General features: G+C 38.2%; 2 protein-coding genes across 9 annotated transcripts in view; one reads left to right on the top strand and one right to left on the bottom strand.

Annotated features, from left to right (window-relative positions):
- LOC111864133 (ribonuclease H1) overlaps positions 1-5,110 on the top strand; it is a 23,996-nt gene extending 18,886 nt beyond the window's left edge. For 7 of the 8 annotated variants that reach the window (XM_023851172.2, XM_023851168.2, XM_023851169.2 and 4 more), the window contains 3 exons: positions 664-755; positions 3,838-4,010; positions 4,896-5,110. In XM_023851172.2, the coding sequence (XP_023706940.1) occupies positions 664-755; positions 3,838-4,010; positions 4,896-4,979 (349 nt within the window). In that variant the 3' untranslated portion in view covers positions 4,980-5,110. Of the gene's footprint in view, positions 1-663; positions 756-3,251; positions 3,367-3,837; positions 4,011-4,895 lie in introns of those variants that run through there. The other variant, XM_023851176.2, reaches the window with a different exon arrangement.
- A 2,222-nt stretch (positions 5,111-7,332) lies between these two features.
- LOC111864136 (methylated-DNA--protein-cysteine methyltransferase) overlaps positions 7,333-11,912 on the bottom strand; it is an 11,663-nt gene continuing 7,083 nt past the window's right edge. Inside the window, exons 2-4 of the mRNA XM_023851179.2 lie at positions 10,348-10,499; positions 8,704-8,802; positions 7,333-8,508 (exon numbers count right to left, since the gene is read on the bottom strand). Of these exons, the coding sequence (XP_023706947.1) occupies positions 8,312-8,508; positions 8,704-8,802; positions 10,348-10,499 (448 nt within the window). The 3' untranslated portion in view covers positions 7,333-8,311. The remainder of the gene's footprint in view (positions 8,509-8,703; positions 8,803-10,347; positions 10,500-11,912) is intronic.

The following is an 11,912-nucleotide window of genomic DNA, read 5'->3' as shown; positions in this document are numbered from 1 at the left end:
GGCTTTCGCGGCGGTGACTATGAAGAAAGCCGTTTTCTGGGATTTGGCACTGTGTATATGTGGTGTTAACCGACGTTTCGGAGGAACGTATCGCCTATCACAGTCTGCTTTTACCGGTTCTCATGGTCTCTTCGCTTGCAGATTTCTTATAATTTTTTTTCTTCTACCCTGAAGATGGAGGCGATACGTTCCTCCGAAACGTCGGTTAACACCACATATACACGGTGCCAAATCCCAGAAGACTGCTTTCTTCATAGTCACCGCTGTGAAAGCCTCAAATCTGACATGTTATTATTTTGCTCGTTTTCATATACAATTGTCTGTGAGGAACCAGTTGCTTTATATTATTATATTATTTACATCTGCATATAGAGAGGTCACAATATATTGAGCTGCAGATACTTAGCTCACATATACACTGACTTAAGCCTCATCTGCACAGGATGTTATAATATAGTAGTAAGATGAGAAAGATTACTTTCCTCTGAAAGGGAGGTGTGGTTTCAGTTTACATTTAAAGGAGTAGAGAACTGGGGGTCTGATTTGGAACTTTGTAGCATACAGAGAATATGCTGGGTATATCTTTTTATAAAGTGTCATACATGTATATTTTCCATCTATAAGCTTCCACTTCTGTGGCCTAAAATTTGTTACTTTTCTTAGGAATTATTCTGAACGAGTGAGAGGCCGCCTGACTAACAACACTGCAGAAATTAAAGCTGCAACATGTGCTATTGAATTAGCAAAGAAAGCAGGTAACAGTGTCCCTATGCTATCTGTATGTTTCCTGTTGTCATGTTTTGTTAGATGCTAATCCATCACAGTAGGTTAATCTGCAATTTGATGGGAGTGCAAAAGGGGCTTTTTGATTTTCCTTGTGTTTTGCCACTTTAATGCATCATCTATACCACTCTATTCTCCTTTCTTTCATCTTCCCCACTTGCCATCTTTGCATGTTGAACACTTACTCCATCATCCCCATATTCACCATACATCTCCACACATGGTTCAGCTGTGTCTGCTTGTGTTTATCACAGTTCTTCCTATTCTAGGGTTATTTATTTATTAGTTATTAGAGCTTTAAACATACTAAACTCCTGTCCCTGATTTTGTTGCAACTTCCAGCTTGTGTATCCATACAAGAAAACTCAAGAAATACAGGTGGAGGGGACCCTTCTCACTGCAAATCTGTGTGCAGAGTGCAGACAGTAAGTCATGTACATCCATACAGTGCCCTGTTTGGAACCCAGATGGCATATACATTGGCAGCTGAATGACTGTCAGTTTGACTGGGCCATTCTGATATAACTGCTGACTGGGAGCTCAGATATAATCAACTGCCAAGTCCCCAGAAGTCCTCTGTGCCTGTATATGTCTGCACTGTATAGAGTCGGGAGCCTAGGGGTTGTTATTCCCATGGTAGGGGCAGTTTCAGCTTGCCAATGGTGTAGTGATTGCTGTTAGTTTTGAAATTGCCAATGAAGTACTAATGGGTAATTCGTCTGAGGTATTTATTGGGATTAAGTCATGGTAGAGGTCTTCATGCTGGCACAGACTGGAAGATTTTGTCTTTCTTCCTCTTCCGTCACCAGCAGGTTCACACCAGTGGTTGCAGAGAGGAGCCCTTGCCATAATAGCTCCTGTGTCCCCACCCCCACACCCCAGTAATCCTTCATCACAATGAAAACCTAGCACAATATTTAAGACATCTTATTCATTCATTCATTCATCAGTAATCTGTGAGACGACAGGTCCACAGTCTCTTCCAAAACAGTTCCTCCACTTAATGCGATCTAGAGCTTTCTCCTTCAAATAAAAATATCCTCTTCTGTCCTCAAGTTCATCCAGCATCTTCTATCATCTTCTGCATCTCGCATACATGGTATCTCTGTTTTTGGAAAGAGACTATCCAGGAAAAGTGATAATGTGGTAGTTTTTCCATTTGCTTTCCAAATCACAGTACAACAGTCGTTCATACCACTCTGGTCATGCCTGTTGCTATACAAACTTGAACCATCTCGAGCATCATTCGCTCTGTGCTTCAAGTCGCTGCTGATGACAATGCTTCCGGCATCAGTTTTTGGTTTTTGGTGTCTCTCCTCGTCTGATGCCTACCCTTTGACCTGTCCAGCAAGGAAGGCCCTGCCAGTAGCTACGCTACCGCTGGTATAGCTCTCAGGGTCCTTGGCATACTCAAACCCCCTCACCATGATAAGGTGGAGACACCAACGAGGGGAGACATCTTATATTCAGAAGATATTAGGTGGTACTGCTAGAGAAGCCAGGAATGAAGTGTAACTGAACAGTACACTTATGGATGAAGTCTTGAAACATGTTGAGACTAGGGTTACAGACTGTCACATTTACTTTCTAAAATGTTACTTTTTTAATTCACATAATTGTTTTTAAAGTTGAATATAATGCTCTGCACACTATCTTACTTAAAACAGAGTAAAATTAATTCCACATGTCAGCAGCTGTAAGAAAACATATATTGTTTCTTGCCTACTGGACACACAATTGGTAATAACAATGAGAGAGGGTATGTGTTTTGGAGAAGTAGATTAATTGCTTTTACAGGACATCACACTGCTTTCAAATCAACAGCTGGCAATAATATGCTGCAGAGTAGTGTGGACTCTGTCACCTTAATTCTGTAATACTTAGTGTTTTAACTAGGTTGCAACATGACTGATTGTTGAATATCAGTCAGTTGAGTTTCAGGGTGTTTGAGAGAGCCATAGTGTGCAGTGCTGTCATGTTGTGTGACAGAGTAAAAATTATTGTAATATTAATTTTCAATTTTGTGGGTTTCATATTCTGTGGAAGGTCAAGAATGAAAGTGGACAGAAAGGGTTAGCAACAGGGCTTGAGGTGGGGCGGGATGGCATCCCGGTTCTTTTCTAACTGGCTTAAAAGCATCCTGTTACTTCTTTGGCAGTAAATGCAATGTACAATACCTTTTTTGGAAAATATTCTAAAGATAAGTACTCGTAATGCATGTGTGACTTTATTTTAATGCATGCCATTTAAACTACTGTAATATGTTTGTAGGTCTTAGATGGAACACAGACTATATACATCACTCAGTATATTTTCATAATTTATGTCTATGAATTAAAAGGGGAAAACCATCCCGGTTCTATTTTCATTCCACCTGGTTAGCAATGTCAGAAATTTTAGATGAACCTACATGTAAGAGGAGGTTATGCACTGTGAAAACGTCTGGCTACAAAAGTGTAATTTTGTAGAATTGGTGGTGGATGATTCCTGGGTATGCTGTGAGATTTATGACAAGAACCTTTCAGTTTCCCATGGAAGAAAGAACAACATCAAAAGGCATGGTGGAGGGCTCATGTGAATACGGTAATGAACCTTTGGATATCATAAAATGCTAGGAAGTTCTTGAGTGGCTGCACAATTGGCAGCTTCTGAAGAAGGGCTCAGCTCCATGAGTGAGTGACCATTTAATCCTGTTCATACATAAAAATCATAACCAAAAACTAACTCTCAAGGTACACCTAATTGTGGAAGGCTGAAGTCTTGTTAAGGTTGATAAAGACTTACAGTTTTCACCATGTGGAAGCAATTCAGTTGTCCAATTTCAGCTGGGAACTTAAATTTTACGAACAAATTAATGTGCTGCAAAAATATAAAACAAATATTCGGTGATCAGTGAAGAGGTGTATAAACCACATAATTCTTCAAAAACGTTTTTCATGAGGTCATGTCCTGAAATGTACATATGCCTTCTTATAGTAGTATTGAGGTACCACATCAAAGGCAGAAAGGTAACCATTTTTTTATCAAGATTTAGTACACTTTTGATTTTTTCAGGTGTCAGAAAATTACTACTTCACACAGATTCACAGTTTTTAATAAGTTGTATTACTGTGTGGATTCACAAATGGAAGCAGAATGGCTGGAAATTATCTGATGGTGGGCAAGTTAAGAACAAGGAAGATTTGATAGAATTAGATCAAGCACTGGAAGGAATAAGTGTCAAATGGGTATGTAAAACAAAGATACTAATATTGAAAGACTAAAAGAATTTGAATTAAAAATTTGCCAGAATTAGAAAAATGATTACAGTATGGCCATGCAGAAAGGATAGAACAATAATTCATTCATCAGTAATCTGTCAGACGACAGGTCCACAGTCTCTTCAAAAACAGTTTCTCCACTTAATGCGATCTTCTGTTTTTGGAAAGAGACTATCCAGGAAAAGTGATAATGTGGTAGTTTTTCCATTTGCTTTCCACATCGCAGTACAACAGCCGTTCAAACCACTCTGGTCACGCCTGTTGCTATACGAACTTGAACCATCTCGAGCATCATTTGCTCTGTGCTTCAAGTCGCTGCTGATGACGCTGCTTCCGGCATCAGTTTTTGGTTTTTGGTGTCTCTCTTCATCTGATGCCTACCCTTTGACCTGTCCAGCAAGGGAGGCCCTGCCAGTAGCTACGCTACCGCTGGTATAGCTCTCAGGGTCCTTGGCATACTCAAACCCCCTCACCACGATAAGGTGGAGACACCAACATTATACCTAAGAGTCTGTTTCCACTACCCTTCTCCTGGCAACGGATCTCAACTCTCAGTCTCACTGTGACTGAGAAGGAAATTAAAATTGAGATTTAAAGGAAAGAGAACAGTAGGATGATCCAGAAGAACATGGTTCAACCAGATGCTGGAACACATCAAGAAGAGAGGAAAGAGTTGAGTAATGTAGCCACGACATGAAACTGACCACTTCCCTCTTCCTGGTGTTAAAAGTTAAGAATGCATGGAGCTATACGTCCATATATCTTTATTTTGTGGTGCTTAATTAAGCACAGGGACAACTGTTTACATTTCCTTACTTTGATATTTCTCTGTGAAATGCATCTGTCTTACAGGATCATGTCCGTGGCCACCGAGGAAACCTTGGCAATGAAATGGCAGATTCTTTAGCACGAGCTGGAGCAAGGATGCAATATTGAAAAGCCTGTTCACAAATTCAGCATCATTTTCCTGCTGTTCTTGAAGACATTATATTTAGTTTTTAATGACAGTGGAGAAATTATAATGCAGTTCCTCAGTGAAAATAAATCATTCTCATATATGCCACTAGTCTCCTGTATTGCATATTCCCTCTTTTATTTATATATATATATATGTGTGTGTGTGTGTGTGTGTGTGTAAAAGTGTGTTCTTTATACAATTCCACATTGTACCTTTTTTGACCAAATTGCATGATTGCAGAGGACCTCTCTGGAGAGGTACCAAACACTTGAAAATAACAGTACCGGTATTACGAGCCCAAAAATAAGATATCATTTTCCTCAAAACGGGCTTTATGGGTCACATGGATTTCGCTATTTTTCAGTGTTCAGTAACTAGCAGCAGTTTGGCAAGCAACAGTCAGATTTCATTGTTCAGTATTTTAGCAGCCAGCAAGTGGTCTACAAGCAATAATCAGTTGTGATTTAAAGGTAACACAGCATCAGTTACATTTATTATTTTTGCTCAGGAACCAGAGCTGGGATAGCACAGTTGGTATAGTGACTGGTTACTACTCGTAGCTGGATGACCAAGGGGTCAGGGTTCAAGTCCCAGTAAGGTCAAGAATTTTCTCTTCTCTACATCCAGACTGACTCTGGGGCCCACACAGCCTCCTATCCAATGGGTACCCAGGAGTAAAGCAGCAGCGGCATGAAGCTGACCACTCACCTCCGTGTGCTGAGATTAAGAAAATGTGGATCTATACATCCACTCCCCCATACACCTTCATGGCATAGTGCTTAATTAGTTAAGCACAAGGATGACTTTAGCATCCATCTTAGCATGTTGATTTTTTATCTGAAAGATATGTTTATCAGTTAGTTTTTTATGTATTTATAAATTTAAAAAATAGCACCTTTAGAAATTCACAAATCCCTCACTCATGGAGTTGACCCCTTCTTGAAAAGCTGCCAATTGTGCAACTACTCAAGAACTTCCCAGCATTTTTTGTAACCTGAAGGTTCATTACCGTGTTCACAAGAGCTCTCCACTGGACCCTATCATGAATCAGATCAATCCAATCCATACCATCCCATCCATTTTAATATTGTTCACCGACCTACATCTTGGTCTTCTCAGCGGTCTCTTTCCTTCGGGCTTTCTCACCAATATCCTAATTACGTTTACATTGTAATTAATTGATTTCAGTTCATCTCAGTTTACATCTTTAATCCCCCTTTTTCCTTCTGGCATGGTGTCAAAACATTCTCTTAGTTGTCAGATTATTATCCATTTGTATGATGTGCCCTGCCCAGTTCAGCCTGTCAGTTTTAATATATTTTGCTAGATCTGGCTATAACAGTCTCACTGGATTATACACTCCAACTATTACACATAAAGAAAGTCTTCAAATCACATGTTAAATCCTCACAGGCTGACCTCCTTTACTCTTCTGTACTCCTGGTTGCAATTCACTCACTCACATGCTTCTGCCACTACTATTTCTCCAGGAATTCTGCTCACTTATATAGCTGAGGGGCCATCACTGACCAACAGTAAACACATCACACAACCCCTACCCACTGTTGCTCTGTGATTGTCACCGCACGTGAGCAAGGTGACAGACACCTACTGCTGCTCTGTGACATCACCACTCCTGCGCCAGGATACTCTGCTGTTGCTTGCACATACCATGTTTACAGAAATGTTGCCTTGCACTGGGCTACATAATCCCGCTGTTTCCACTGCTGCGCGGAACGGACAACATACAAACCACAGCCTCCTCTGTTGCTGATTAACCTAGCAACCGACTGTTTATCAAGAGTTTGTGTTCAAGGTTAACTTGTTTACAACTCGTTACCTAGCAATGGAGGTATCTGTAACAATACAATTTATACAATTCAAAATTCCATCTTCTTCTTCACTGCTCTTTTTTATTGTCATGTAAAAGATAAGGTAAAGTTGTCCCTGTTTTCAACAAATTAAGCACTATGCCATGAAGGCATATGGGGAGTGGATGCATACATACATATTTTCTTGACCTTGGCACTAGTTGAAGGTGAGTGGTCAGCTTCATGCCCTGGCCACTTTACTCCTGGTACCCATTGGATAAGAAGCTGGGTGGACCCCAGAGCCAGTCCAGACGATTTGGAGAAAATTCTTGACCCTACTGGACTCTAACTCCAACTCTTCAATCATCCAGCCTGTAGCCAGTTGTTATACCAACTATGCCACCCCGACTCCTTAGTGTCATGTACATGATACATATAATTTTACAGCACTGAAATAATATCTTCAGTTAAGGGATGTAAAGGTTTTTGGAAACTCATGCTAATTTACTTTAACTACCCCTTACAAATTGCAGTGTGCATATTTATTAAACAAACAAAACTATGTAACTAAATGAGATTATACAGTTGTATATTAAACCTTACATGCTAAAATACAGACTGAATGATCAAGTTGTACTTTGACAGAAATAACAGTATAAAGGCTGCCTTGAAACTAAGGACTACCATGTGTCAGGATAAAGATAATACTATTGGAAACAATGTGGCGGTAACTGACATATGGAGGCAGCACTTTAATTTGGAACTCAGGCATAGGGAAGCAGAGGTGAATGGGGAAATGGTATACAAAGGAGCTGAACATATACTGAAGTACCAACAAAAAAAAAATTTAAATTTTTTAAAAGCACCAGGGGAAGCTAATGTTTGTGTTGAGTTAATCAGTTAGGGAGGGCTGGTACTGTAGGTGATGCAAACAATAGAGAAGAATGGCATACATTACATTTAACATATATTTAAACTTACACAGGACGGTATAAAATTCTCTGCTAACTCTTGTGTAATAATCATGCTGATTTCATTTCAAGTGCTGTGCATGGAAACAATACAAATTAAATGAGATTAACTCAAGTTATAAACGATTAGGTTTCAAGGGACAAATTGGGGAAATTTTAAAAGAAAGGGGGGGGGGGCAACAGTAGAATGAATTATCAGTTTTAAATCTTACCTCTAAGTTATTAGGATTTGTGCTGTTTCCAATGAAGCAGTAAGAAGACCATCCTTGATGACTTGTCTCACTAAAGTGCCAATAAAATATATCTTGCGAGCCACTCATATCAATACCAATAGTTTGCCATAGCTTCTCCCCACAAAACATTAGAATGAAATTATTTACTGCTAATTTACAATGAAAACTGAATAGTTTACATATGGGATTAACACTTGGCTACTTATATAATCCATCACCAATTTTTGGGAATAAGGGCCTAGTATGCTAGTCTTCTTGTCCATAATGTAGCAACAAAAGCACTGGAAACGGCATACTAAATGTTCTTTAATCCTACAACTTTCTTATTGACAATATTCCACCCCTCATGCTGCAGTAACCAATTCTTCACGCTGTTCTTTTTACCTTTTGCATACTGCCCCACTGAACCATCACTACGAATAACACGGTGACAAGGGACCAAAATCTGCAGTGAATTTGCTGCCATTGCATTTCCAACTGCCTGTGAGGCTCCTGAAAGAAAACATCAAGTTATTTCAATGTAGTCCCACCAGAATTCACTGATCTTAGTAGAGTTCATTTTGTGGCAATATACAGATGGACATGTAGAAAACATGCAGCTAGACATTTTGGAAACAAGGTTAAAGAGAGAGAATTTTATCTTTTCAACTACAAAGCAAGCGAAATTAATAAAACAGTGAGACAAACCTGGACTGTTCACCATCTTAGCTAGTTCTCCATATGACACTACCTTTCCTGGTCCAATGTTTTTTGCCAAAGAAAGCCAAACTCTCTCTTGAAATGACCCTGCAGTATATAACAAATTATTAGGGTCACACTATTCAGCATCAGTATATCTTACAAACAATATGCTTAAAGTGGCAAAGATGTTCATACAAGTCTTCATTAGTGTCACTCATTTTTTTTATTGCTAGTTGGGTGGGCCTAAGTGACATTTTATGTGAAAGTTATTTGTGAAGTGGCAATGGGGATGATACAGAATCATTAGACTGATAATGTAGGATCAAGCTCTCCTGAACAAATTAAATGCATGATTACAACCATCAGATGTTTCCAAGAGTGAGTCAAATATGGGTTTGATAAACTGCTGATGACACTGACAGTGAAGATGCTAGGTGAAGCTGGTGAAAAGAATTACTTTAGAAAAAGAATAATTCTCACACTTCCTTTCCAGGAAAAGATATCTAGTTTCCTTTGTTACACTTTCTACTTGTAGCAAAGCAAAGGATTTTCAAAATTCACACCCACAATGGTCAACAGCAGACTGTGACAAAGCCTACCACAATTTTGAGCTACAATGACTATGGGTAGTAATAACACCAACTCAATCATGACACTCCAACTTTATTAGCTGAATACAAGACAGTAAAGTACTGGGGTGGGGGATGTTCATTAATATGTTTTTATGAATGATCCTGAATAGTTACACAATTTATAAAGAAAATAGATACTAAACCAACGACCTGGTTTTTAGTGAAGGTTCCTGATACTCTTGTGGGAGAGTTGCTACAGGACACATATATTTCTAGGCCATCCAGTACAGGAGTAACTGTGGCTGGCAAAAGTAAATACCTCAGGAAACTGCCAATTAAAATGGAATATAAACTTGCCTATTTACAAAACACTGTGCACTGTGCCAAAATTTGCATTCAGTACCTGCTTCTCCTAGTGATAATTAGTTTTTTACAGTCTCACATGCAACACTTATGTTCCATAAAATTTATTAAAAGATATTCACTTCAAAAGTTTTCCACTATATGTTTTGACCAATGTGGTTATCATCAGGAGTTAAAATTACTGGATGAGGAAACTGCTGTCTTCTGTTTCATTTCTTACGCTGTTAATATATTAAGTTCCCTCAATGCACACATGTGTCAGTAACTCGAGGTGGTGGGTTGTATTTCCTCATGCTGTGTGTTGTGCTGCATGTCTTGTTTTCCACTGCATTTTTAACCCTTTTTATGTAGCACTTCTTTTGGCTGATTTAGAATAAAGAAGCATCAAAGACATACACATATGTATGTCTAACCTAACCTAATCTAATCTAACATGCTAAAGGATGTATATGCACTTCTGTAACATGAACAGGTTTAAATTAATATTTTTGGAAATTACACTAAAATATAAAACAAAAAGGAGCCTTAATTAACAAAATAATATTTTCTTGATCAAGGTCTCTCATATCAAATTCACAGTGCAACAAAATAAATGAATGATGTAACACAAGGGCAAAATGTGTCATTATACAGTATTATTGGTATTAATAAAAGATCCCTAAAATCGAAAACTGTGGATACATCAATGTTTTGATATACAAATAAAGCAGCCTACCAATTTCTGTAAAGACACAGATGTCAGGCATGTGTATAGAAATGACATTTCTGACATCTCTGAAGTAGGCATTTAACCATTCAATGCACTCTTCAACATGCTTCTGCACTCTATCATTTTCAGATTTCTTTCCAATCAGAAACACGTCTTGCCTGAAACAGAAAATTATATTACACAGTGCGATCATACCAGAGCTACGTACATCAATACCGTCCAGCCACTTAGGCATGAAAGAAAAATCCTTACATGGACACAGGCTGACTGGTAGCTGGCTCAAGAAACCAAAAGCACATTACAATATCTCTGAAATATGACCCCACTAAATCACTGAACAGCTGTCATGATGTGTTATGTGCTAGCTGGCTGTAATTCTGATACCCTATTCAGTCAGTCAAGTTGCTTCTTGCGTTGAAATGTTATGTGAGAGTTACACACTGAAATGACTGTTCATGTATGATCTATGGGATGGCTGTATAAAAATAATTGAGAAGATGCTACAGTTCCAAATAGGAACTACTGAAACAACTGTAACAAAATTTGGAGTCTTCTTTCCAATAATAACCTTCTTAACAACTGTAAATAACCTAAGACAGAGTCATTACTGAACAAAGAAAGGAACTAAACAAAGATGCTAATCACTGAGTGAAGAGATACTGGATGAAATCTCCATTAAAGAGTGGCCATTTTCCTTGAAAATTCCTCAGATGCCTTGTCCGGAACACCTGGTTAAAAAAATGTTAGCATGAACTGCCACACAACTCCTAAAATTAAAACCATTTTAGACAACACCTGGCACGTAATGCATAATTTCGCATCATGAAAGCTGTTCAACACTCAGGTTATGGTGAAAAGAATTTGAATGTGTCTGCTAATTCCGCTATCACTTGCCTCCTGGCTGAAAAACCCATTTTTGGGTAGCTCTCAGATGAATGCACTGAATGTGATTTACATAACTGGAAGAATAACATTAATTATTATATCTTTGTATTAAATGTCACAGCTACACTGGTCTCTCAGATTACCATTTGAGGCCTTTTGGTGGTAAGCCAACAATAACAATACAGGGGTTAATTCTGGGACCACTACTGTTTCTTCTGTATATAAATGATCTCCCACTAAATGTACAAGGTGCAGAAATGGTATTGTTTGCAGATGATATTAATGTACTTGTTATTGATAAAGATAAAGATGTAGCTCAACAGAAAATAAATAAGATCATGAAACAGATTGAAACATGGTTTCAGGTAAATAACATGTTAATAAATATTAAGAAACCAGTTGCTACGTCATTCCATCTTAACAAAAGTAGGTTTGTATTTAGACCGCAGATACTCTATTATAACTTGGAAATTGCTTACTCATCGGAACTGAGATTTTTAGGTACAGATTATAAAAAACATTAAATGGAATACCCACATCCAGTCATTATGTTGATTGATTGATTTATTATTACCTCAAGCAATCTGTACAGGCAAGACAGTCACCACAGATATAGAAGCAGTCCATTTATATATATACTAAAATAAGATATAAAATGAAAAGTAAAATATAACAAATAGATAAAA

Source organism: Cryptotermes secundus, unplaced genomic scaffold, assembly GCF_002891405.2.
Source record: "Cryptotermes secundus unplaced genomic scaffold, Csec_1.0 scaffold1256, whole genome shotgun sequence".
Taxonomy (NCBI): domain Eukaryota; kingdom Metazoa; phylum Arthropoda; class Insecta; order Blattodea; family Kalotermitidae; genus Cryptotermes; species Cryptotermes secundus.
The sequence above is the reverse complement of the archived record's forward strand: the minus strand, read 5'-3'. Positions and strand labels throughout refer to the sequence as shown.